General features: G+C 47.3%; 1 protein-coding gene and 1 long non-coding RNA gene across 7 annotated transcripts in view; one reads left to right on the forward strand and one right to left on the reverse strand.

Annotated features, from left to right (window-relative positions):
* Larp4B (La-related protein 4B) overlaps window positions 1-25,731 on the forward strand; it is a 109,599-nt gene that overhangs the window by 11,355 nt on the left and 72,513 nt on the right. For 2 of the 6 annotated variants that reach the window (XM_055077301.2, XM_055077302.2), the window contains exons 1-2: window positions 21,482-21,667; window positions 22,883-22,933. In XM_055077301.2, the coding sequence (XP_054933276.1) occupies window positions 21,557-21,667; window positions 22,883-22,933 (162 nt within the window). In that variant the 5' untranslated portion in view covers window positions 21,482-21,556. Of the gene's footprint in view, window positions 1-1,141; window positions 1,215-21,481; window positions 21,668-22,882; window positions 22,934-25,731 lie in introns of those variants that run through there. The other 4 variants (XM_055077304.2, XM_055077300.2, XM_055077305.2 and 1 more) reach the window with 4 other exon arrangements.
* Window positions 17,015-21,390, reverse strand: LOC129387765 (uncharacterized). The gene is made up of 3 exons (XR_008614953.2): window positions 21,302-21,390; window positions 18,877-18,982; window positions 17,015-18,807 (listed from the first exon to the last, which is right to left on the reverse strand). It is a non-coding gene; the product is annotated as an uncharacterized lncRNA (long non-coding RNA).

A 25,731-nucleotide genomic window follows, 5' to 3' on the forward strand; every position in this document is an offset into this window, starting at 1 on the left:
CACTAACACTGAACTTGGCAGGTTGCTTCTACCTACCTGCTGCAGCGACTATTTTGTTGTGACATTAGCACTAGGATTCAATTCCTGGCTGCCATGGCATGCTTTAAATGGGTGCGGTACACAAGATTGCTCATGTACTATAAGCATTGACCACTAGTCGCCATTAGGTTGCATGTGGTTAAAATTTATGCCGCAACTTCCATTCTGGCATCTGTCATAGCCAGAGAGTTGCTTTGGGACAATGCACCGTAGAAATTGACTCACTCACTTTAATCTCGAACTGTGTAGCATAACAAATATTGTTTTTAATTTTCTTGTACATGTAAATTGACCACATACTGCAGTGATGTCAAGGTTGTCTATTTCTGTTCACCTTAAAATAAAGTTTATGTGCAGCCTTGTGTTTTCTCAGCATGCAGTCACTGCAGCTTGCTTCCTGTACATACCATTCATGTTTCTGCCACCAAGAAACACTTCTACACCCCACTGGCTGTCATAACCACTGTGCTGTTGTTAGCCTTCCTCACATTCTTTCTTGCCCCTCGCTTTCCTCCTTGCAGCCTCGCAAAGTTTCCATAAAGCCTAAAACGTGCGCAAATGCACATGTACAGAGAGCTGTGGCAGACAATCCGCATCTTCAGATGAAAGTGTCATTTGTTTATAGAAACACCTATATTTATTGCATTTGTGTATTTATTTTGCATGGACAAACTACTATGTATGCATTTGCTATTTAAAAAATAAGCGAATTGGAGCGCCTCAACTGTTCCAGATGACATAATGGGGGAAAACATTCTATATAGAATGGCCATTACCATCGTTGTGCTCCTCTTGGGCGGCGGCTTGGCTGATGGCAATGGTTTTAGACCTTGTAAATGAACACGTTGTTTGATTAGAGTACATGACCACTTATTGTGACGAAATATTGCTGCAGTTTTGATTGTTGATTTGCAATTTTCATTTCATGCCAGTAACATAACATGCTGTAGCCATCATGGTACCATCAGCGCATTTTGCTTAAATTATAGACGCCCAAATGACTACACTAAATTTGGGGGCATCCTCCGTGAATTATTTGTCATTTTTTTGTGCATTTATGGTAACAAATACATTTCCTCTATCTCTGTCTTGACTTTTTCAGCAAACATCTGACTTATCCCATGACCTCTGACCTTGGAGACAGACAGGATATTTGTTCCAACCTGCAACAGACAGTAAGTTGCTATTTACCTCAACCTTCTTATTTACTGTCATGTTTGCAAGTGCAGCTATATTGATCTGTCAGAAACAGACCTGTCAACCATCAACTTTAGTTTGCATAGCAGTGCAAGAGGGATGAGTCTACTGGATGTTCCAGTACACAGCATAACTCATGAAGGGGCACTACAGAGAAGTGCTGAATGTGCTTAGCCTAAAGTACTCTATCAAAATTTAGTTTGGCAGTAAGTGCTGATTATAGAAGCAAAAAATAAGGCCAAGCTTATTTTTTCCTCACCAGAACTTCAGTACAAATATGTAAGTGGGACATCACACATTTAAAGTATCTTCCCATATTTGGCTTGTTGCAGTGCAGTATAACTATTTCTGAGACTTTCTAAGTTCAATCTTTGACGCCTTCAGAATACAATGTTGTCTGTGTCTATTGATAACAAAAATTAACTATGCCCGAGCTGTTCTGGAAACTCCAAAACGGAGTCGCCACTGGTCTTTTCTTTTTGCCTCCTGTCATGGTAAGAGTGGCCTTTTGGTATTGTAAAGCATAATTTACTAGTACAGCTCAACCTATTTGTTTTTTCACTTTAACTTGCTCATGCTGTTGCTAGGCATTACCTTATGTTGCTGCAATGCGCACAAAACAGACAAGAAAGGCTGGAAATATTGGCCCTTGTAGTAGCCTTAACATGCCTAAATATTTTGGTTTTATTTTTTACTGTACTTATATATCGGACAGTTCTATGTGAAACCATTGGAATAGAAAAGACATGTTACCTTGCAGACTTGTACAGGTTACAGAAAAAAAGTAACCTATTAAAGTTATTTCCTTGAAAACGGTAATTGATAGCGTAGATGTTTTGTACTTTGTTATAGCATGTAGCAAAGACATATTATTGCTAGTTGCTCACTTACTCTGTGGACCGTCACAAAACGTTCAGCTTTGAATCTTTGTTTGCATTTGGTGGAATTGCCATAGCCCATGTTTCAGAGGATTGGTTCAAGAGTATGCCCATTCATTTATTCCTTATACATTGGTGATAGAGTGGATGTAAGTTTGCATGTGAGTTGGAGTGAATGTGCATAGATAACATGGGAGAAACTTACTATGTCAAGAAGCAGGGCTACTCTTTTTGTCACTGTGTAATGAGCGCTACACTCTTGCCAACATACCAGAGTTCAAGTCCTTTCTTTGGAAGATAGCAATAGAGTGCTGGCGGAGGAATAAATTTTTATCCTTGAAGACCGTGCATCGCAAAAGGTCGACAACACAAGCAGCCTAATCCTTATGTAGCAGCGGTTTGTGAACTTGGCCACACAAATTTGTCTCGTCTGCCAGTCACTATTTTTGCAGCCAGCTACTGCACACGTGTGTCTTCCATTTCCACGTTTTGCAGCATGAATGGAGCACGGTGTGTTAGCAAACACCCAGTTGCGTTTCGGACAGCTGATCGCACAGCAGCAAGGCACAAGCGATAATGGTTTTGTATTTGTGCGCTTTCGCTGAGACAATGTGCACCTTGTCACCATAAGTGGCATCTCATTACTCTAGAGCAAACTGCTCTCTGAAAAGCGTCTACAGATGTTTTCATCCATTTGGACACTGTAGTTGTCTACAAATTTAAGTGCTCAACGCTAGATCGCCTGTATAGCTTGTTTCATCCAAATGTAACTCGTTAGATGTAATTGGTTACTGAAGAAAGTCTATTCTCTCTATTCTATCTATTCCATCATCTAGCTCCTCTTCCTCACTTCTCAAGCTGTAACCCGCTACTCACTCATGTCTAAGACCAGCAATGCACTAGAAGAAAATTTTGCCACAGATGAGCCCTGTGGTCAAGTGGCCATGGTCACTTGAAGAGCTCAGGCAGAGGTGTTGATAAGAGGAGCTGGTCTGATCTTTGCGATAGCAACTGTGTCTTCAGCTCATTGCGCAGGATTGTGAAATGTTCAGAATGTTTGATGACGGGGAAAAGACCGTTGTAGTGGGGCTGAAGAGAACCACGAGGCATGTCAACACGGGCAAAAACGTGTGAGAATGTTTGCAGGATTGAGGGTAGGAAAATGTGCTTATTTGTGCGAGCAGAAGTTCGCGGTGGACGAAAGTTGTGCATGAAAATGCGTGTACGCTGGACGAAAGATGTATCCGAAACATTCGGCATAGTTACCGGGTTGATGATGTCGCTGGGCGAATGGAGGGTGCAGCCATAAACCATCTCAACTACTGAGCAGGTGAGTTCTGGTTGGAGTGTTGACCAAAGGCCGAGCAGCACGATTGGAAGGTAGGTGAGATACCCAATCCTCCACGTGAAGCTGTGAGTGGTGAGTGCAGCTTTCAAGTGTCGACGTAGCCTCTTGACACTGCCGTTAGATGCAGGATAGTAAGCAGATGTGTGAATGCGTGCACAACCCAGAAGGGATGTTACAGACGGGAAAAGTGCTGACGCAAACTGTATGCCTCGATCAGTGGTCACCATTGATAGCCCACCAAAATGGCTAATCCATGTAGACAGAAAAGTATTACCAACTGTCTCCGTCATGTCAGGCATTGGAGCTGCTTCAGGCCACCATGCGTACTTAGCAATACACATAAGCAAATACATATAACCACGGCATGGTGGCAAAGGGCCAACAATGTCCAAATGAATGGTGTCGAAACATGCATCGGGGAGAGGGAATTTGCCCAATGGAGGCTTGGTGTGTCGTTGCAGTTTGATACGTTGACATGCTGTACAAGTGCGGACCCAGTCGTGTATATCAGCATGTGTGCCTGGCCAAACATAACCTTCGGTGATAAGGTGTTGCGTGGCACATACGCCTGCATGGCAGATTGAGTGCAGTGTATCAAACACAGCATAACGAAGAAGAGCAGGAGCATGAATGCAGGTACTGTTAGGTGAAACGTCGCACGAGTGTGTGACGTCATGGTCGGCAAAGTTGACTTGCTCCAAGTGGGGGGATGTGGAAGGTGGGCAGAACGTTATGTGGCATTGATGGTACTACGACTGAGAGCATCCACTATCCTCTTAAGGCTGCCTTTGAAGTAGCGTATGTCTGTCGTGAATTCAGCAATAAAAGCAAGACGCCGGAGCTCTAGGAGTATGGGTGGCACTGCAGGAATATAAAGCCAAAACAAGTGGTTTGTGGTCGGAAAGAATTTTAAATTGTCGCCCTTCAAGAAAGTACCCGAAATGCTTCACTGCGAGGTAGGCCGTGAGGAGCTCCTGTCCGAAAGTATTGTATCGGCATTCAGTGTTGCGTAACTTGTGGAAAAAGGAGATGGGAGCCCATGCACCATTAATCCACTGATGAAGAGCAGTTCCCATGGCTTCCAAAGAAGTGTCCACCATAAGGCTAGCGGGAGCAGTCTGTGAAGGGTGATGCAGGAGGACGGCTTCTGCAAGCTCGGTCTTAACGGCGGCGAAAGCTTGATCAAGACAGTGTCCCAAGGAAGTGCGGCATACTTGGGCCTTCGAAATGGAAAGGAGTGCTTCAAGAGGCTGCAGCAATTTGGAGCATGCAGGGATGAAATGGTGATAAAAGTCCGGGAAAAGTTGCAAGCTATGTGTGGACTTTGGTGGTGGGTAGTCAATGATGGCCTGAACCGTGTCAGGCAGCGGAGTGATGCCATGATTGGTGACGTGATATCCGAGGAAATTGATCTCTGGAACCCCAAACTGACATTTGTCAACATTGATGACTAGATTGTAATCACAAAGTCGAATGAACAGCTTATGTAGATGTGCTTTGTGGTTTCAGCATCGCTGCTGGCGACGAGATCATCTATGTAGGCAAAACAAAATGGTAACCTTCTGGTGAATTCGTCTGTAAAACGCTGAAAGGTTTTAACTGCGTTGTGCAAACCCAAAAGCATGCATAAATACTCAAAAAGGCCAAATGGGGTAGTTATAGCAGTTTTTGGAATGTCGGCTGGCTCAATAAGAATCTGGTGATAAGCTGATAAGCTCTCACAAGATAGATTTTCTAATATATTGTTGTGCATGTTAAAAAGGCATGCAATCCTGAATATTGGGTAGTGGGTATCGGTCGGGAACAGTGCCTGCATTCATTGCACGATAATCACCACAGGGTTGCCTGTCATTGTTCTTCTTAGGCACCATGTGTAGTGCTGATGACCACGAGCTTGATGACGGACGAATAATTTTTAGTTGTAACATAAGCTCGAATTCATTGCGGGCAACTCTAAGTTTGTCGGGACCGAGTCGGCGACAGTGGGTCATGTCCATGAGCAGATGAAAATGGCCCAAGAAATCAGCCTCTAAGATTACATAGCAGACGTCTGCTATCCAAAATAACCATGCCAACCTTATCTTAGGACCGTGATAGATGGTAGAGACTTCTGTCTGTAAGTTGCATTGACGGAAGAGTTGGTAGCTTGTATAGGGGTAAGATGCCGGTCAGCTTTGGATACAAAAATTATGCTGACCTCCACACCATTGTCTACCAACAAATGCATTCTTGTGGTTCAGTTGGTTATATGGAAAAGGGAGCTTGACGTATCGCCATGATCGCCTGCTGCTGTTCTTGACGACTGGCCTGAGCATTTCCCATGTGCCGCGAGCAGGGTGATACACATTGACGAGCCGCTGCATGAAAACATCAGTTCTAGTAGCACAGGCCCTGTGATTAAAAACTTTGCCCTGGTTGGAATATCTTGCACAGAAGGTGGTGTGAGAGGCTGATGAATTGGATAGGGTTGGTCATTGAAGTTGTGAGTGTTGTGTAATTCTTGACGCAAGGCGGCTACTTGAGATGCGAGCTCTTTTAATATTTCCCAAAGGGAATCCACTTCAGGTAGTGGAGAGCTACGGACAGCATTTATGACTGCTGGAGCGATGTCCATAATATCGTCAGCCATTTCGACGAGTTCTGACAAAGGCTTATGCTTAGCTGTGACCAGAGCCATGCGTATGTAGGCTGGAAGAAGTTATACGAACAACTCGCATAACACAGCTTTGTCCAAGGAGTCTGTTGGTCATCAATGAGGTGTTGCAGGTGACATAGAAACCGAGTTGGACGTCGTTCACCAAGCTCTTCGTTGTTCAGGAGCTGCTGAATATGTTGATGTGCAGGCAGGGCAAGACGTCGAAGAAGAGCCTCTTTGATTGTTGTATAGGGCGTTTCCTGATGTGGCTGGACGAGGATGTCGCGCATTTCGACCACAGCATGTAGCGGCAAAGCTTCAAGTAGGAGTTAATATTTGCGAAACTCCGGTGTGACGTGATGATTGCAGAACTTGTTCTCAGCTTGTATGAACCGTAACACGAGGTCGGCAAGCCATAGCTGTGGTAGCATAATGGTGGATGTAGCTCCTATAACCGCGGTCGAAGGCAACTGACCAGTTGCAGAGGTAGTAGCAGCGGAGTTGGAGTCGTCTGGTGTCGGTTTGATCCATTGAAGGTTGTGTTCGTAGTGCGGGTCACCAGTAACTATGGAACCACCAAGCATAGCTAAGAGCACAGGGCTTTTATTTGTACATCTCTTCACTTGATCTCCTCCATCATTTATAACTCGTCTTCCTCGTTTCTTAAGCTGCACCCCACTACTCACTCATGTCTAACAGCGACGCTCCGGAAGAAAAGTTTGCAACAGTTCCTAAATGTAATTGATTATAAGTAATAAATTACATTTAATTCATTATGTAGAAGTTTGCTACCTTGTATCAGAACTGAGAGCTGAGCTAGGTTTTACTGCTTTATAATGTGGGTTGTGCACAAAACACATGAACCTCATTGCCGACATTGTAATGACTATTAGGGGAACACTGTAAAGTAATATAAAGTTGAACTGAATTGAAACATCACAATTTTGAATTTGTGGGATCTCAAACATGCTCGTGGAACAAAGGAGCGGCAACGCAGTAGTGCAAGCAATCACAATGGCATTTATTGCACTTTTCATACACCATGCGCCAGCTCACTGAATTACTACCATTAGAACATGCCTATGGGCACTGGTGAATTGCAGAAGTAGAGACTCATTGCGACAGGATATCATGCCAATATGCTCACCCCATGCTGGACACGAACGCCTAATCGTTCCCGGGTAAAGTTGCATGAGTTGTGGCACGATCGAACGATTGTGTTTGTCCATCCCGGTGCCCTGTGGCGAAGCCTTTCTCAGGACGGTCCCACAAAGTGTGCTGATGGCCGTGCAAAACGTCTGCGCACCTAGCTGACCCTAACTAAGCCAAAGAAGATGCTGCTGCGAGTAGCCCCACCGTTCGGTGGCGTCAGCAGTACAACACTCAGACTATCTTTCGCGCTCTTCTCCTACTACATCGACTGCTGGCAACGCCTAGATGTGCAGGGAAGCCAGATTACAAGAGATGCGAGAGCCGTGCTTGGAAAACATAAAGGTGGCATAAGAGAGTCGAGCGTTCCCACAAATTACCTGAAAGATTAATCTTACTACTGTGAATGCAGATTTGGTAGGCTAGAAAAGACATAGAAGTGAGACATGTAGTGAAGCCACTTTGTAGTTCTTGTACTAGTTCCTCGTGAAGTTGCAGGTTATAACAGTGCTTGCTAGGGACTAATTTTTTGATGAGCGAAAATTGCACTGCATTCCAGACTAACCAAAGGCACAGCTCAGAGAAATTCAGAAACATTGTGCAAAAGACTGCTTAAATACTCAAATGTATTCCGAAATCTGAGATGTCATTCAAACATACTAGCATGAGATTCTAGCACAACATTCAAGATTGAAAAGTTCAATAACTTTCTTCTCTCATAAATAACCCTTTTCTGTAAAACAAGTCTTGAAGAAACAACTTTCCCATCTAAACTGAAAGAATGTTGCTCTTTAGTGTACCTTCAACCCTTTCAGTGTTGGCTTTGGAGGCACACACTCCCAGGGTTAAGTATTATAAAACAGAACACAATTTATCTTTGGGTGTGCAGAAATGAAAAGAAAATGACAGATGTCAATTGATCTCTTGGTGTGGTCCTACATTCCTATCAGGCAAAGGAATTTCAAAAGTAACATGGTGGGATAGAAACCTGGAAATGTGCTGGTACATCAGTGACGTTGAAAGGGTTTATCATACATACACAAAAATAAGTTAAATTGAATGTTGGGGGTGATAGTGTGATGTCTTTAAATTTTCTTTAAATTGTATGGCACATAAGTCCATTTCTGGCGCTCTAAGTTACAACTGAGCTTGTGCATTAGTTGTCATTCCATTGCAGAACATGGTGTTTTACAAAGCAGTTTTACATCTGTCTGACTGTTCTCCGAGACCTAAAAGGGTTGGCCATTTTTTTTACATGCTACAGTCAACTTCTGGTAAGCATTACTCTTAGTGTTAGTTCAGCTCCGTGAAAGTTCTCATGTTCTCGTTGTGGTCACTCTCGCGGCGTGTGCAATCAGATTGTGCACGCCAAGCAACCACAGCCGGTTCAATCACGAGCTTCCTGCGTACAGGACGCTGTGTCCGCACCAGCCCTGGCACACTCCATGTGCCAATGCGTTGCTGCACGCGGTTGCCCCACTGGTCGCAGCTATAGTAGGATACAACTTTAAATAAAACAGCAGTTGGCAACCAAGGCGCACAGGCCACGCGGGGGTTGTTACTCTGCCAGCCAATCGCGTAAGCAAATAAAATCATCGTCATGCGACCATTTCAAAATGAAGTCGTACTGAATGCCTCCAGAGCATCTGCTGTTCTTGAAGACTTTTTTATCAGCGGAAGCGATGAGGTGTGCAGCAGACATTGGACAAAGTGTATGGAGTCTGAGCATTTCACTTTTCAAAAGTCCATGGTACAGTTCATTTCACTGCTACACCATTTTACTCATGAAACTTCACTGACAACTGAAGTGAAGCTTGATAATAAATAGTTGCAGCGAGGCAATTGTTTTATTTCAGTTCAGTAAAGAATTAGGCTTTCACCGTTCCACTATAATAGACGAGTGAAAACGTGTCAAATTACACGCTTCTAAATTCATTTTTGTGGTTACCACCTTATTTAGGTTGCAGGGAAAGTTTGAAGTATGAATTATTTGCAGCCTCGTGGAGGAACAGTGGCTCGTGGTTATGAAGGTGTGGGCGGGGCTTCACTGCACACTTAAGTTGTATTCGACTATGGGGGAAGACGAGACCACAATTCGACGGCACAATCGGATGACACTGCCTGATGACATCGAGACTGAAAAGTGTGCTCATCTGCCGAGGCTAGGATCCCTTCGAGGCAAAGTAACGAATGTCTGGCGGCAGCCCCTTTGTCCGTCGCTGGAAGAGAGAAACACGTACGCAGCTCCCGATGCCTAGGTGTGGTCTCTCCAGGCACCATGTTGTGGAACCGGGCGTGCTACTCTATTAATGGCAGAAACGCTGGAAAGGGGTTTTGAGTTTCCGCATAACTGAATTAAGTTTTCTCGCAATACAGATTATAATACGATGCTATCGTGTCTGTAGGCTGTCTGTAAGTTGTACTTTACGATTTTTCTAACACATTTTACTTTGAGAAATTCAGTTCACTAACTTCTTTGTGCTACACTCTCCGGAGAGCCTTGCATGGTGAGTATGCAAGCTACGGAATGAATTTTGCCAAAATAACGGTCGATGCCGGATTTTTGCGACATGGGCCCCTTAATGCTATCTCCATAACGGCTGTCGGCGTGACTTGGAAAACATCTGAGGACTGTGCGTAAGACTGTGCGAGTGCTTGCGATGGCCATTGTGATCATAACACTTGCGCAGTGGGTGCCAGCAGTGGTGTACATTTCCTAAAGTAAATGTTCTGCGCTACCGCTTCTTTTACTATTTCACTGTACCGTGGCTCTGAATCTCGAGTGACGCCGCTTCCAATGCCATGCACACGGGCTATCAAGTGAGTGTGCCAAAGCACCCGCGACAGCACTGCACGTGCACCTGAAGTGTGCCGATTTTTATCCCAATAAAACAGCCTAACCACGTGTGCTATGTAGTCTTTCTTATTTTTAGGTGTGGGCAAGTAACTTTTGATACCAAATAAAATGCTACCAAAGACAAATCGAATAGGACATCATTATATATGCTACTCAAATTTCGCACACCCCTACTAGCATATAATTTCCGGAAAACTTATCTGCACGGTATACCTGCAACCATCGAATTTATAGCTGCTTAGTTTTACGACATGCATTATATTTGGGTAAACAACCAAATAAGTTGACATCAGCAATTGACAGATGGCAAACGTTGAAACAAACCCTTATAATAAACATTTATGTATGCACATCTGCATATTCATCATGTCATTGAATGACACTTATCAGTTCAATCAGAATGCCTAATTTTACTCCTGTTTTTTATCAGCAGAGAATAGTGACATGCAAGCAGCATTCTTTGGGTTGCATTCCTTCCTTCACGTGTTCGCTTGTTCAATTCTTAATGAATAAGTTGCTTAGGCAGTGGGAGCACATCAAATGCAGATTATTTTTGTATAATATCATAATTGCGTGACCCATATTTATACTAAGTGGTACACAAGCTGGTGCATTATATGGGCATCGATATGGAGACTCGTGTGAACAAAAGTTCATTGCAAATTGCATGTTTATGTGTACTGGGTGATATAAATGGTGTCCTTAAATTTCTCTCGGAGCCCATCCCACACCAATAGTGAGCTAAAATTGTACAGGCACATGGACAAAGGAATTGCAAATAATTCCAGACCATTGCTGTGCGAGATAAAGAGCATGAGGCAATCCGTTCTATCACGTGAATTCATCTCCAGGAGTACTGTCATCTGCGCTTCGTTTGTGGGCCATACATACTGAAAACTGAAAATCTCTGCTTTTTATGACATCTGTGTTCTGATACCCAAGCACTGCAAATACTGATGACAAGCATTGCAAGGGTTTTGTCCGCATGCTTCAACGTGGCACTGAGTGCAAAAGCTGTTCGGCCAGCTCATACAACAATAGGAAACTCAACATCTTTCAAGCGGGAGAGAAGGCAACATCCCGCGCACACAAGAAGGGAAGTGGGCCATCGACAAAGTAGGGACGCTTTCCAGATGTCCACTTACCTCGACTTTTATGTGGATAGCATCTACTCACCTTCCTTCTGCTTTTGATGCACTTTTGGTAATTAATAATTATTGTTAGTGTGGGGGAAGGAGACATCCCTTGCAGCCATTACCATAACTATATCGCACAATGTGAATATTTGAACTATTCCATGGCAGGTGGAGGAGCTATCATCAGCCAATGTTCCTGGAAGTGCTCGCCTTCTTGTGCACTAGCTCAGATCAACGCTGCTTAGCTTCGACGATTCCGGGATCCGGCACTCTTGCACTTAAACATGGCCGATGGCCTAAGAACATCTGTTCGCCACCCAAATCTTCATTTATGTTCAAGCAGTTTGCAAACAGCATTAAAAAGAAGAGACAGAGACAAAAGCAGTGCCCCTTACATAAATGACATCTGTTTGGGATGCCTGAGGCTAATGGTGCTTCAGTTGGCTACACATAAAGCCTTTCTGTTGCGCATGCTCATAAAAAGCATCCTTTTTGGCGCACTGCAAGGTGCGCAAAAGGGGCTTTGCACATTGTTAGCACCGAAGTAATAAAAATGAGCTTGCTGGGGGCTTCTGAACGTAGGGAAATGGGCATCAGGTCACGCGACACATGCAGTCAAAACAAAACTGGTGTCAGCTGTGCACATAAATCTCATTTCTATGCATGTGCACTTGGTCTACGGTAGCTTACAGAACCTCGGGCCTCCCCACTCTGCTGTTCCACGGAACCTAACAGCCGGTGACAACCTTTCTCTAGGAAGTCGCTCCAAAAACTGTTTTTACTTAGTCGCTCTTGTAAATGTTGAGTTGTTACTCTATACTCTCTACAAACTGTTGCGCCTGCTCTTTCGTTGCCACCTCTCTTCCACTGCTGATTGCTGTTCTGGTGTCCGTAGACTGTGCTAGACAGATAATGCAATAATTTCATTCCCTTTCTATCTGTGTTTATAGGCACAAAGCTACATTTACCGTTTCAAGCCTAGAACCTTGCTTTAGGAGGCCCGTACTTTGCAGAATGCTAAAAAAGGAAAAGTAGACACTAGGAAGGAAAAGAAACCAAACTAGTTGACTATCAATGTCACTCCAGGTTCCGTCCACTTCAGTCTCACTCTGTCTTTATTACAAGTGTTTTGTTCGGACGAAATTGTGAGCACTGCAGTCTGCAGGACATCTACCGAGATGGTTTTCGAAGCAGTGGCCCACACTCGCATGACAGCCACGTCAGAAGTGGCAGTGGCGAACGAGTTGCCACGCCTATAGCCACCATCAGCAGCACTAATCACTTTACCCCGAGAAAGGTTTGACCAAGCCATTGTTGAAAGTATCGGCGAGGAAGAGGCCGCCATGCACAGTAGCAAAACAGCAATGGTGCTAGGCACAATTCGTCCTGGCAGGAAGAGGGGAGGGGGAATTTCCCTGAACTACAGCAGGTCACCTGTCGTGGCGTCACAACAGGGACAGACCGGAGCATGCTGCAACGGTGAAAAACAGATTTTTTTTCCCTTTTCCCAAACATGACTGAGTGGTGTCGCCTGGTGGAAGAATCTGAACTACATGGAAGATGGCGGCTGTAATATTCTATCCATAAGTCTATATGGTCATAACTGCAAACTAAGAATTTTCCTTTAAATTTAGTGTGTGTCATGTTCTGCCGAACATAAGTTCTGTTCAGAAAAGGGTTTCACTCACCAGTCTCCGAACCTTCCATTGAAAGTCTTTTAATGGTGAAAGAACGCCAGAACGGTAGTTGTGTCAATTAAGTTTATACGAAGAAGTTCGTGAAGCAGGCAAAATGAGCTACAGCAATGTCATTGTGAATTAAAAACGATGTGTTCCTTGTCAACCGGTTCTATTCCAAAATCTCTGCTGCTCGTCTGCTGCTTTTAAAGGTAAATCTTTCTTAATAAAGTGCATATGTACTGTTAAATACGGACCTTTTTTCTGGTATCACTCGAGTTCACCAGACCACATCCAATCGCCGTTGCACCTAATTAAGGTGCGCAGAAGCGCGTCTAACACGTTCCTGGACCTGTCAGACATGTTGGTGACCCCCACCTCGTGTGCCGCAGGTCGAGCTATTGTCCCCCTGCTTGACTTTTCCCGAAAGTGCCACGGGAGCCTGGCACGGTTCCAGGTAATCTTGGTCTCGAGCGAAGCTGTTTTTCAGCTCTGAAAGGCCGCTCAAAAAGAACCTGTCCTCCCCCGCTGAGTGCTTGCAAATCTGGAGGCTACGCCGTGGCAAGTCGCCCCCCATGAGCCGATTGCGACGGCAGTTGCAGAGCAGGAGGCAACACCAGTGGCAAGTCATCCCTCGGACAGGGGAGCCCTTGGAGCAACCCCCTGAACCGAATGTGACTGCACTGGCATGGGCGCCTACCATTGGAGGAAAATGACGACACCTTAGCGGGCTCGACGATTGACCAAAAATGACGTGACCCCGAGACACCGAAGGGGTTAAAAGGAAGCTGAAGAGTTTTCCAGAAAAAATGAGTGAAGAGCTGTACGTAATGGTTTTCAACCTTCCGAATTCGAATATTGCATCGAAATTGAGCGAAAGAAAGCTCAAACAGATTTTATTTCCCCGAAAAGTGCAGCAGCAGACTCAGTCAGCTCGCGCGCCTCGTTTCCGCCTCTGATTGGTCGGGCGCCTCGTGACGTCAACATTGGTGTTCGTCCGGACCGGCCGCTGCCGCCACACATGAAGCACGGTGCAAGGTGGTTTGGTGAAACAGTAGTGGTAAATTTCGAGCGCTTGTGTTTCTCTGAGGAGTTCGGCGTTGCTCCCTTCATGCATACGTAGCCGGCCTCTCCAAGAAGGAAAAGATGCTGGTAGCAAGCAGTACTTTCGACGCGAACGAAAGCGAAGTGTTAGCGTTTCCTCGTGTTAGAAATGTTCTTTGGTGAGCATATTTTTTGCAAAGCTGTATTCAGCGATCCAGTGAGTTCGTTTCCGGGCAAACAACTGTACTGCTATGTTCCTGCATGCCTCCTCGTGGAACGTAAGGAGGGATGCGATCATCGGCATTTGTGCGCTGCCCCAAAACTCTGCAATCTACACAGGCGGTTTACATGCGGGAAAAGATTTCCGGCTCTTGTAGCACGTGTAGTGGCCTTCATCAGCGCGCCATCCGCACGCTACTCGTAACCGGGAAGGCGGCGAATTCCGTCGGCTACGGGAGACAGCCGGTTTCTCTGTGCGCGAGGGGGAGCGCAGCGTCCCGGCGTGCGCCTGCTTTCAAACACATGAAAACTTTACACTTGCACTGCATTATGGTAGCTGCATGTTGGCTGCTTCACAACACACGTGCGAATAGAAAATTAACGGCGGTTTGCAACGAAACCTAATTCGAGGGTGGGAGATGAACATGTACCTTTCGTTCAGCGTGCTAACACGAAGGAGAGCAATAAATCAAAATCCAGGTTTGGACGAGTTCATGTATTCAGAAGGTGTTCCAAGACCACTTACCATCAGTCCGCCCGCACTCGTCCCGCCTTTGTGCGTTCGTTGCCCCGACCTTCTCGCGCTGCGTTTAGAAAGCCTGCTAGCAGAAAGCCGTACTCTCATTCACGCATTACTGATAAACACTGGTAGTAATCGTCGTCACGGTAGTGGTTAGAGCACAGCACTGTAGCTCTTGAGCACTTGAAATTCTTTCAATTCACAGCAGCCTCCCACTTAGCTGCAAGCTTCTTGCCTTGCGGGGAGTAATGGAACATTGTCGCGGCCGCTGGTGTTCGTGCAGCCGTAGGCTGCACAGAACGCCGGCATGATCGGCCCACCACTTCAATTGATGCTGCGCACGTCAACTACCAATCTACATACACACAAACAAAGGAATGCAGGCTCGAGCGAGGCAGATTATGACAGCACGCATGTCTGCATGCGTGCAGACATGCGTGGTCAGGCATGTTCGCGGTGACTGCGAAGGAGCGGAACACCAGTGCTGGCGTCACTACGCCGCGGTTTCTGGTCTCCGCTCGCATCGTCGGCATCAGCAGCAGTGTGCGGCGCTCGACGGGGGGCAGAGCGACAGCGCAATTTTAACCGGCGATTACGTTGTTCCTAAGTGAAAAATCCCGCCCAAAATTTTACGTGCGTGGTTTATAAGGTTCCCGCATCCGTATATGAGCATCTTATTGAATTCGACAGACTCTTCAGCTTCCCTTTAAAAGCGAGAGACAGGGAGCCGAGAGAAGCATTCCTTCATTCATCTCTTTCGGGCTTCTTGCCACGAGCCACAGCATCCGATTTGCTGCCGGCCATCAATGACTTTATGACTGTTAATTACTTTGTGTTGTTTCTGTAAATAATGTAAATAAGCCTCCAGTTTCATCTCAAAATCCTCCTGAACGTCGGCCAACTCCCACACTCAATGGCAAGATCCAATAGTACCCCACAGAAGGCGAGTGTTACCCACAGAAGGCGAGTGTTATGTACAAGCTTTAAAGAAAAATGAAAATTTGCCTCCTCTCTACTTTTCGTACCTTCTATCTTTGGCTTCGTGTCTGTGGGATTTTTACGAATTTTGAAGTTCACAGGTTGGGGGGTATGTATGTTCACCTAAGAAGTGTAATTTCTTGATTTTTGCTTGTGAACTTATGCTTGGTTATCCTGCTATTATGTTTAAATTGACCATGGTGGAAAGCATGTGTAATCCAGATTCATTTGGCTGAACTAACCGTAAACATTATGGCATTTCAGAGGCCACCATTCTGCTATACAAGCACCAGCAAGAGGGCTTTTAATTTACTGCACACTTTTGACTTGAGTCAGTTTCTGTAGACTACCTTCCACGATGTCCCAATGGCTATGGCATTGTGTTGCTAAGCTTGAGGTCGTAGGTTCAATCCCGGCTGTGATGGCTCCATTTTTACGAGGGTGAAATGCCAAAAACGTTTGTGTACTGGGATTGGATTATGAGGCAGGCCTCATAATTGGAACTTGGTTTAGGCACATAAAGCCCCATAATTTAATTGTCATGGACAGACTTGTGGGACATTTAAATTTGTACTAGGAAAAATGCCTGCATGCACTTACTCTGCATTAAGGAGCTTTGTGTGTACAGCATGACTGACGACTGTTAATGGCACAACGCACTGCAGAGCAGATCTGAAATGCAAACATTCAGAATAATGTGGCTTTTTGGAAACTACTACTTTCGGGGAATACCTTTAGGTGATTACTTTTGCAGTAGTGCTGCAGAACCAGAGACTACCTCCATTTTTCTGCTGATACGCTTGAGGTGCAAAATATTTTAGTCGGGAAAGTGTGCACAGTGTAAAAAAATATTTTGCCTTTCTGTGCAACATAATATACGTAGAGGCTTAGGTACACATAACTTTAGGGAAAAGCAAGCAAAAGTCTATGTACTTCATTTTATGCACCTAGCTTTGTTTACTACATCTTGTTCACCTTTCCCTGATGGGGCCTACCAGCACTACTGAAATGTAGTTTCAGATTGGTGCGAACAAAGCGGCATGCAAATCAGTTTTAATAAAACAGTTGCTATGACAGTAACCACAAAGAAAAAGCCACTGTTTCATACCTACTAAATTGCCAATAAAAATATTCCGTCCGTAACGTCTGTCAAATATCTAGGACTAACTATCGCAAGTAACTTAAAATGGAATAAGCATTTGAAGAATGTTCGCACAACAGCATTTAAAAAACTTTGCTTCCTGTGCAGTAAATTGACTCGCCCTCAAGTGCTAAACTCGAGGCATACCGCACTACAGTTCGACCTTGAGTGCGCTTCCGCAGTGTGGGACCCACACTGTGTTAAAGATATTGCACAAGTAGAACAAATTCAGCACCTCTCTGCTAGATTTATTGTATCTGGATCTTCTTCATCTGTTACTGATATGCTGCAGGGACTGAATCTGGAGCCCCTCCCTGTCCGACGAAAGATTGCAAGACTAAGATTGCTTTATTTGATCCATCGTAACAGAATTAGTCTGCTGCTTGAAACTTGTCTTTTCCGGGCACAACACAGGTCATCTATAATTAATCACTCAAATGTTATCCGCCCGTATTTGGCAAGGACGAAGATGTTTCAGGAGTTTTTTTCCGCGCACCATTGAAGAGTGGAATTGTCTCCCAGCGTCCATTGTTGATCGTACAAATGTAAATGCCTTTGTGAATTCTTTGACATTGCAGTTGATGTAAAAAAAAAAAAAACTCCTGCTTGGGCAGCACTGCTGCCTGCAGTATTTTTAAAATAAGTAAAGAAGTTCTCAAATATGCTTTTAGCCTTTAGCTGAGTAAAAAGAGATGCACGAAATAGCCGGAATAAACTGTTGCTTCAGTAGAAGTTACTCAACTTTATGAATTTAAAAGTATTGACAGCATTCCAGAATATTTGCATTTTATTGTTAAGTCATTTGGTGCAACAGACAATGAAACAGAATTGAGAGAAAATTCTTACAAGGTCTGGTGCCCGATTTTTTTTTTTTTTTTTTTTTTTTTTTTTTTTTTTTTTAGTGCTGCTAATGGTTTATAGCTAATAATTGCAATACAGGGCTATTCCTGCAAGCAGAGCAGTATACCAGTGGTCTCTGCTGGAGCTTTAACATTTGGAGACCTGGGGTTCAACAATTGGGGTTCCAGGGTGGCCACCCCATTATGTTGTTGCTAGCACTGGGGCACACATGGGGCTGTGTTTTGCCGAGCTGTGGCACCAAGCACACCATTTCATCGTTGACTTGATAGGTAGGGAAGCTGCCTGGAGAATCCAAGTTTTTTCTTTTTTTCAAAAAGCCACTTCGTCAATTAGTGAATGCCATCGTAAATGAGGGCCTTTGTCAGCTAAAGAGTGGAGTGGCCATTTGTCTATGCTGTTATGTCAGCCAGGCCTCGCTGAGTTACGTAGGGTTGACCATATATTAATCTTTGAGACCAAATTGAATATGAAATGGATATTCAATACTTTGTGAATAATGAATAGTGGTTTTTACCATTACTTGGAAACAGTGTTCACATTCTGGTATTAATAATGGCAGCAAATTTGTCATTACTTTGCACATTAGGAAGCCTTGCCTATTCAAAGCGCAAAGGAATCATTAGAAACATATGTATGAGGGATGTTCCAAAAGTAAGTTTTGTTGTTTATTTTCACACTGAAACTTTATTGACAAGAAAAGAGACCATGCCATCATGAACTATATGCCTTGCACTATTTTTCCACATAGTCGCCACTGACATTGAGACATTTGTTGTAGCGTGCAATTGGTTCAAAGAAACCACTCCGGTAAAACTCTGTGCCCTACGATGCGAGGAATTGTTGCACCGCCTGCTCCACCTCAGCATTGTTTTGCAAGGGATGTACCGAGAGTGCAGCTTTCAGTGCAGCAAACCGTAGAAAGTCCGGTGGAGCAAGATTGGGGCTGTACGGTAGGTGATCCAATCTCCCATATGAAGCGACGAATCTGATCTGGTGTCAGCCTTGTGTGGGGTTTTGCATTGTCATCCAAGAGTACAACACCTTCACTCAAAAGCCCTGGTTTCTTTTGTTGTATGGTGGGCCCCGAGTTTGATCAGGGTGTCGTGGTAGCGTGCCGCATTGATGGCCCCTTCATGGAGAAAATCTTGATTTGTACTCGTAACATTAGGCGCACCGGTCTATTGTTACTCTTTCTTACCGTTCTGCGCATGTGTTATTCCTCCTCTGCTGATGCTTCTTCTGTTGTTGAATCTGGAACGGGCGTGGATTTTTATAGGGATTGTTTCCTTCACCTGGTGTACCATCTACTCTTTCAAAAGAAATGATGAAAGTTACTTTCGGACTGTCCCTCATAGTTTGCATATGCAGGATTCTTTTGAGAGTGGGAATTATTGCTGTTTGGCTCGTAAAATCTTTATCCCTGAGTGCATAACCTGTTCGACTACCACTATGAATCTTTTCATTTTTTATGCCTACTAGAGCTGTGTAAATGAAATTCACTGTACCTTTTCTTAAATTTTGTATTTGCTTGAGCACAGTTCATGATTGTGAAATATTCGAAAACTGCGAAAAATGTTCGTATCCGTCAAGTGACTATTCATTCAGAGTAAGTGGAATAGAACAACATTCGATTCTTTATTTGCAAGTTTTGAATATTTGTATAACCCTATAATTCTGCAGTAGAGATTGCGCAGTTGACCAGAACACTATTTCTCTATAGTTTGATCTAGTTTCTTATTTCATTGGTAGCTTTTACACTTTTATTTAGTAGTTATATGTTTGAGAGTGTACATCGCCAGTTCAATGCAGTGAGTGCATTTCTTGGGGTAGTAGGCAGCAGTACTTCACTGCTGCCTACTATTCGGTTGAACTGAAACATGTACCAAGATAAACTAATCCTAGGCTGCATTTTAAAAAAATCCTTCTTCCTTATTTTTTGCTCGGGACCTTCATTCCCTTTGTGACAGTTTATGAGCCTTCAGGGTAACTCAGATATATACCAGGGCAGTGCTTGAAGTCAAGGGGGAGCCCGTGGGGGCGGGGGCACTATTTAAGAAGGGGGATCGCCCTCCTCCCTCTTTTTGGTAGGTCAACTGTAGCACTGCGGCATCCATCGACATGGGCTGGAGGTGATTTTATTAACAGTGGTTCCTTGTTTGGGACAATTCTAACTCCAATGTTTCAGTTCAGGATTTAATTGATTAAATTCATCACTGATATATATGAGCGTGCTAAGTGTGCACGCACTGTACTGGGGGGTATTCTGTAAGAGCCCACCTAGTGGACTGTCCATTTCGGCCGCTGCTGATGGGATGCAGCTATACGAGAGAGGGAGACCAGCGGTCCTAGCCAATCAGCAGCGGCTGAAATGGACAATTCACTAGGTGCTCTTACAGAATGCCCCCCTCCCCTGGTTGCCGACCTATCAGGGAGCCCTACACTGGAGGGAGACCTTATGCCCTGTAACCAGCGGGCGTAGTGTGCAAGTGTCCGCTAAAGCCCAGTTTAAGGGGCTTTAGTGTCCGCCTAGTGGTTTAACCGTTTCGGCTGCTGCTGAAGTGCTGATTGGCTGGGGTACGGAGCGAGGAGGCAGGCGCCCTTAGTGTCTCTCCTGCTCGCTCGTACAGCTCCAGCCAATCAGCGTTGACCGAAATGGAAAGTTGTGGACAACTTTCTGTGGCAATGAAGGGAAAGCTACGGGGGCGGAGCCACTGCACATGTGTTACCGCGCCAAGTACTCCGCCAGCGTTTGACAATGCTTATGGTTGCTCGGAACAGACGCTGAATCGACGCAGCTTCCACGTGCGACAGTTTCGCGTTTGCCCAGACGCGGAAGGGAAAAGCCGCAACATCAGTAAACTTTTACATTCGGGGATGTGTTTTGACCTATTTAACTACTGCTAATAAGGTGTTTGTTCTCACTTCCCGAGCTTAAACTACCGTGGGTGAAAACACAGGACTGTTTTCAGAAGCGCTCCCTTGTGCGCGCTTTGCCTCCGTAAGTTTCCCTTTATTGCCACAGAAAGTTGTCCGCTAGTATAGGTGGACAGGCGCTGCTCCAGCGCCAAGCGTTTGGCTCGAAGACTTGTACCTCGGCTGTGAGTCAGCGCCTGCTCGACGGCGCATGTAACATGCGGGGTTTTTCGGGACTATAAGTACCTGCGCGTGCTTGTTTGTTTCCGCAATTCACAGGCAGCGTTTCCGGGCCGCACCGATAATGACCTTGGAGGTCGCCGCGGGCGCTTGGGGAGCAAGGTGTTCGCCGGAGGCGTTCTTCCTCCGCCTCGGGGGGGCGCGCGGGGCTTCGGGCCACCTCTGGCCGGACGAACGCGTGGCGACGCACGAAAGCGGGACGCCGGCACCTCCTTCCTTTGGCGAAAAACGGTTTCCGTCTCGGCCGCCATCTCGCGAGTTTCGGTTTTGGCGTTTGTTCATTAGTCTACAGCAGTCTGCGCGCTAAGTTCAACTGAACCTTGATGGGAGCATCTCTTTTGCCGCAACGTGGTCACGAGAGACTGCGTTGCGAGTGATAAGTGAGGCCTGTGCTTGCCGCACAGCGCTGGTGAGTGGCGCGCGTCGAGGGGGGCGTGTTGCCCGCGCGCTGGCGACCCTGTTGCGCTTACCTCGTGGCGCGGCGTAGCCCGTGTGGGCATAGCGCGTTTTGTCGGTCAGCCGTTTGTTGCGGAAGTGCGACGGAGGAGCTCGCTCGTCCCGCGGTGGGGAGGGCTGCCGCGGTGTGAGCTGGCGGAGGAGGAGGGGGCGAGAGGAGGAGGAGGCGTTGCCAGGGGCGACGTCAGCGCCGCGGTCCGTCCGTGCCGCAGCGGCGGCCGTCGGGAGAGCCGTGGGGCTGGCTCCGGAGTCAGCCGCGGTCCCGGGCCATGGTCGAGCCCTACATCGGAGGCGCCCTGCACCCCGCAGCCTGGGACTGGCCGCCGGGGGCCCCGCTCTGCTGTGCCGCGTACAGCCCGCGCTGCTTCATCATCCAGAAGGTGCGCAGTGAGCTCCGCTCTCTCGGTGCGGCCCCAGCGGCCGGCGAGCCGCGCTACCAGATGGTTCGCCAGCGCCGGCCTCCAGCCGACGTGGATGGCGTGGAAACGCGGTCGCCGCGTCGTGCCCGGCGCACCACGATCGGTTCACGCCGCCGGAATCCGCTCGTCTCGCGCGCACTAGGGCCACGGGGGGACTGCCGCTGCGGCTGGGCCTACTGTCCCACGGAAACCCCTTCCCGCCCTCTTCCCCCCCCCCCCCCTCCTGTCATGCAGCCGACAATGCTGCCGTATGTGCCCGCATAGCGCGACTCTGGCCCGATCAACAGGTGTTGTTCTCGCGCTGTCCAACTCGGCGGCGCGACGTGTGGCTGTGCGTCTTTTCCTTGGGCGAGTTGGTTATTTTGGTGTCTGCTGCTGCTGCTACACGCTCGGTCGCCCAGCTGGTCGAGCGGCGCCCGTACCGTTTATGTGCGTGTCTGTGTATGTGTGTATGTGCGTGCTCTTTGGTAGCCCCACCATCGTGTGGTTGCCGGCGCAGATTGTCGAGCCTGCCGGACGGCGCGCTGGAGCTGTGCGCGCGGCGTAGTCGTCGTTACCTGGCCTCCTCTCCTGATATATATATATATATATATATATATATATATATATATATATATATATATTGCGTGAACGTCGCCTTTGCGATGATTACCGTGTTCTCATAGAACGCGTGCGTGGTCGTCCTGTAAAGCGCATGGCAGTGCAGTAAGCGCGGAGCTTTCTCCACCTGACGTCCCTCCCGTGTTTCGCTTCTTTACATTTAGCGCCGCGCGCACGAATCTGCAAGAAACCGTAGACGTGGCGGTGACCGCGTCGCCTCCGTAGTCTGTTGGATTTCGCGCTCACTAGTGGCGGTGCCCATTTTGATTTTTCACCCCCAGCTTTCCACCTCCAGCGCGGTATCTGCTGGGGGAGCTCCTACAAACTTTTCGATTGTGTGCCGCACGAGTTCCTTCGCGCCGCATCGTATCATTTTCCTTTCCACCTGTCCGGCGTTCGCGCTACTGAAGAAAGCGCGATATTTCGTTAGCGCAGTCGGTGCAGCGACAGTTATTGACGGTTCTGCGCGCTGATGACTTGTTGTCTCTTGTCCCGATCGCGCGCACTTGATCGTCGTTACCGTGTCGTTTTTCTCTGTTTTGATTTCTTTCTGTGTTTTTCTTCGCATTTTTACAGAATTCCGGCAGTGCCGCATCGGATCGCATGTATTTGGACAAGTACATTGACGTAAGTGTGGCAGCAGCAGTCGGAGACGTACGCCCTCAGATGTTTAACGCGCCGTCCGACGTAGGTCTTCACCCCCTTTTCCGCGATTTAGGGTTCCTGCAGCTCATGGCAATTTACACTTCGTTCGCTTAGGGCGGGTGTGTCGCGAGAGAACACCGTTTTGCTGCTACGTGGTCGTCTTCGTAATTTTGGTTCCCTGCAGTCGGCTTTCAGTGCGAAAGAGCGCACTGCTCACGCTTTCTGTGGCCACTCTTCCTCGTTGGGGATTCATTGGGGCTTGGTCGAAGAGGAAGCGCGCGTTGTTGGCGCCAGGGATAGGTCGTCAGTAGAGTCCGGCTGTTCGTCTGCTGTTACGCCAATTGGAAACGCATCGAAGGGCCGCCGCGGGACGCAGTGCGTCGACCGAGGCGTGACACAGGGGGCGACCGAATTTTGAAGCCCGTCGCGCAACGGTGACAGTTTCAGATGTTTGACATCTTCAGCAGGTGTCAATTTCCCGACACTTTCAATGGCCGCTTTAAACTTACGGTGTGCCCTGACGAACGGGCGATCTTGCATTTCTTTGTTGGCGAAACGTTCGCGTACGTTTGCGCACTTTAAATAACCTAGAGGTGGTGAATTCTACTGCGCCGTCTCTCGTGGCCCAGGCGGTGGGTCATCGTCAATCAGTACAACTGTATCGCTACGAAACACGTTGCGACTTTCAGATATCTTGTGGCGAGATACGAACATCGTAAATGTGCTTCGCGAGAAAATTGCGGCAACCTCGTTCCCTCGTTCAGCTTCGCACTTGGGCTCCAAGATGAATCGCATGCGTCGTGCTTTGCGTCGATGGTCCGCGTAGCCCGCGATTCGGCGTCGTCGCCGAAGCGGTGCTACACGGCGGGGCGATCGTGCGTTAGCCCGACCCCGCCTGCAGGCAGGAACGGCGGAGTGGTCGCCCATTATAGAGGTGGCGCGCTTTCGCTAAACACACGCCGTCCCGAGGCCACAAGCGTTGTGTCCGCGTGGCTCCCCGATGTAGCTAGGGTAATACGTTAGGCTACAGCTCTCGTATGTCGGTAGAAGTATTCGAAGACTCGCGGATCCTTCTACTGTTCAACTTAAACATGCGACCGTGTCCACCCCGAATACACGACACTCCGTTGCCTTGGCCTGTACGCTGCCGGAAATAGCAGCTAGGGAGACTGGAAGCAAGTGTGAATTTTTTTCTCTGGCCCGTTAGTAGATAATCCGTAAATTCTAATGGTTATGTGATGCTTTAGCAAGTTGCGTGTCGTTTATGGATAGAGAACAAACGTTTCGGCGTCTCGCTAACCTTCAGGGTTCGCGATTATAAACAGCGTGGCAGATAATACCCCAGTCGGACTGCAGATTTAGTGACAATTGCTGTAACACTTGCTGTGACACTTGCTAATCACATCTAGTGACACTTGCTCTGAAGTGCCCTTGCCAGCGGGTGCCTGTTAAGCGAACTCGCTTTGCTACAATAGCAGTGCTTCAAAATACATAAATTAGCGCTCGCAGCGGAGTCGGCACTACTTCTAAGATCCCTTTTTCGTGATTTCATCTTATAAGCGTCTTTATGAAATCAGTGAAGCCAAAATAATCTTGAAACGCTCATTCTTGGTGGAATCCGCCAGTTTGACTCTGTGTTTTGGTAGACTCAGAAATGAGTGCGTTAATGAGTTTGATATTCTCATTTTCTTTTATTGCAAAACTTCTAAATAAGCATTTCTTCTTGTAATAAGAGTAACCGTTTCTAGAAACTCGAAATCCAAGGATACGTACGAAGCTCTACAATTCTGAACCGTCGTTGTCATCAATCCCGAATGACACTTCGTTTTACCGTCTAACACCATGCCGCCGAAATGACACTCGGCGAGGCAAAGCGCACTCGCTCGAAGTGCCACTAAATTGGCCTGTCTGGCTTGGGCGTCTGTCGCGGCAGCGCGAGTGCGGGTGAATGTCGCCGCGTCCAGTGTCGGGAGTCCGGCCGAGGAAACGCCAGGAAGTTTTGGTATTCCGTGTACAGGCGGCCTTGCGTGCGACCGTTGGTGACGCACGCGCAGTTGACGCCTCGCACGAGCGGGCCACTGTAGCGCATGGCCGAAGAACAGCAGCCGCCGCCCGAGTGCGCTTCTGCCGATGTCGCCCCCGGGCGATCAGCGCGAGCTTCCGGCGGGCTACCCGTGCAAGTTTTTTACCCGAGCGTTCCGACACGAAGCGACACGTCGGTTGGTTTTTCGAGAAGTGTGTATGTGTGTGAGTTGGGTAGGGGGGGGGGGGTTGGATCGGCCTTATTTTGCCGGAGATTGCGAGTTAAGGAGAGCGCAGTTTAATTGTCTGGTTCGGGGTGGCCTCCTCTGTATATTCGCGGGTGCGGAAATAACCGGGCACATTTTCTTTCCGTTCTGTTTCGCGCAGCGAGCGAGATCCAGTTCACACTGAAACGGGCACGAATCGGTGGGCGGCGTTCGGAACGTTTTCCGATTCCTCGTTCGCCCGCCCGCCTATAGCTTTCGCCGCTCGAGGCAGTGTCGCCGGTCGAGGTTGTTGCCACTTTCGCATTTTGTTCGGCAATGTAGTCCGCCTAACGGTCGGCGGACGAGGCAGCGGCGGAAATGCCCGTGGTCATTTTCCGCCTGCGAGTCGTCGCTGGAATCTCCCGCGGGTGCTCAGCGGCTGTGTCGTGGCTCTGCCGAGCACGAGGAGGTTGCGGGTTCGATTCCGGCCGCGTTCCTGTAGGGGTGGAATCGCAAAGACATCCGTGGTACCGGGGTGGGGGGGGGGGGGGG

The sequence above is a fragment of the Dermacentor andersoni genome, chromosome 2 (genome assembly GCF_023375885.2).
Source record: "Dermacentor andersoni chromosome 2, qqDerAnde1_hic_scaffold, whole genome shotgun sequence".
NCBI lineage: Eukaryota > Metazoa > Arthropoda > Arachnida > Ixodida > Ixodidae > Dermacentor > Dermacentor andersoni.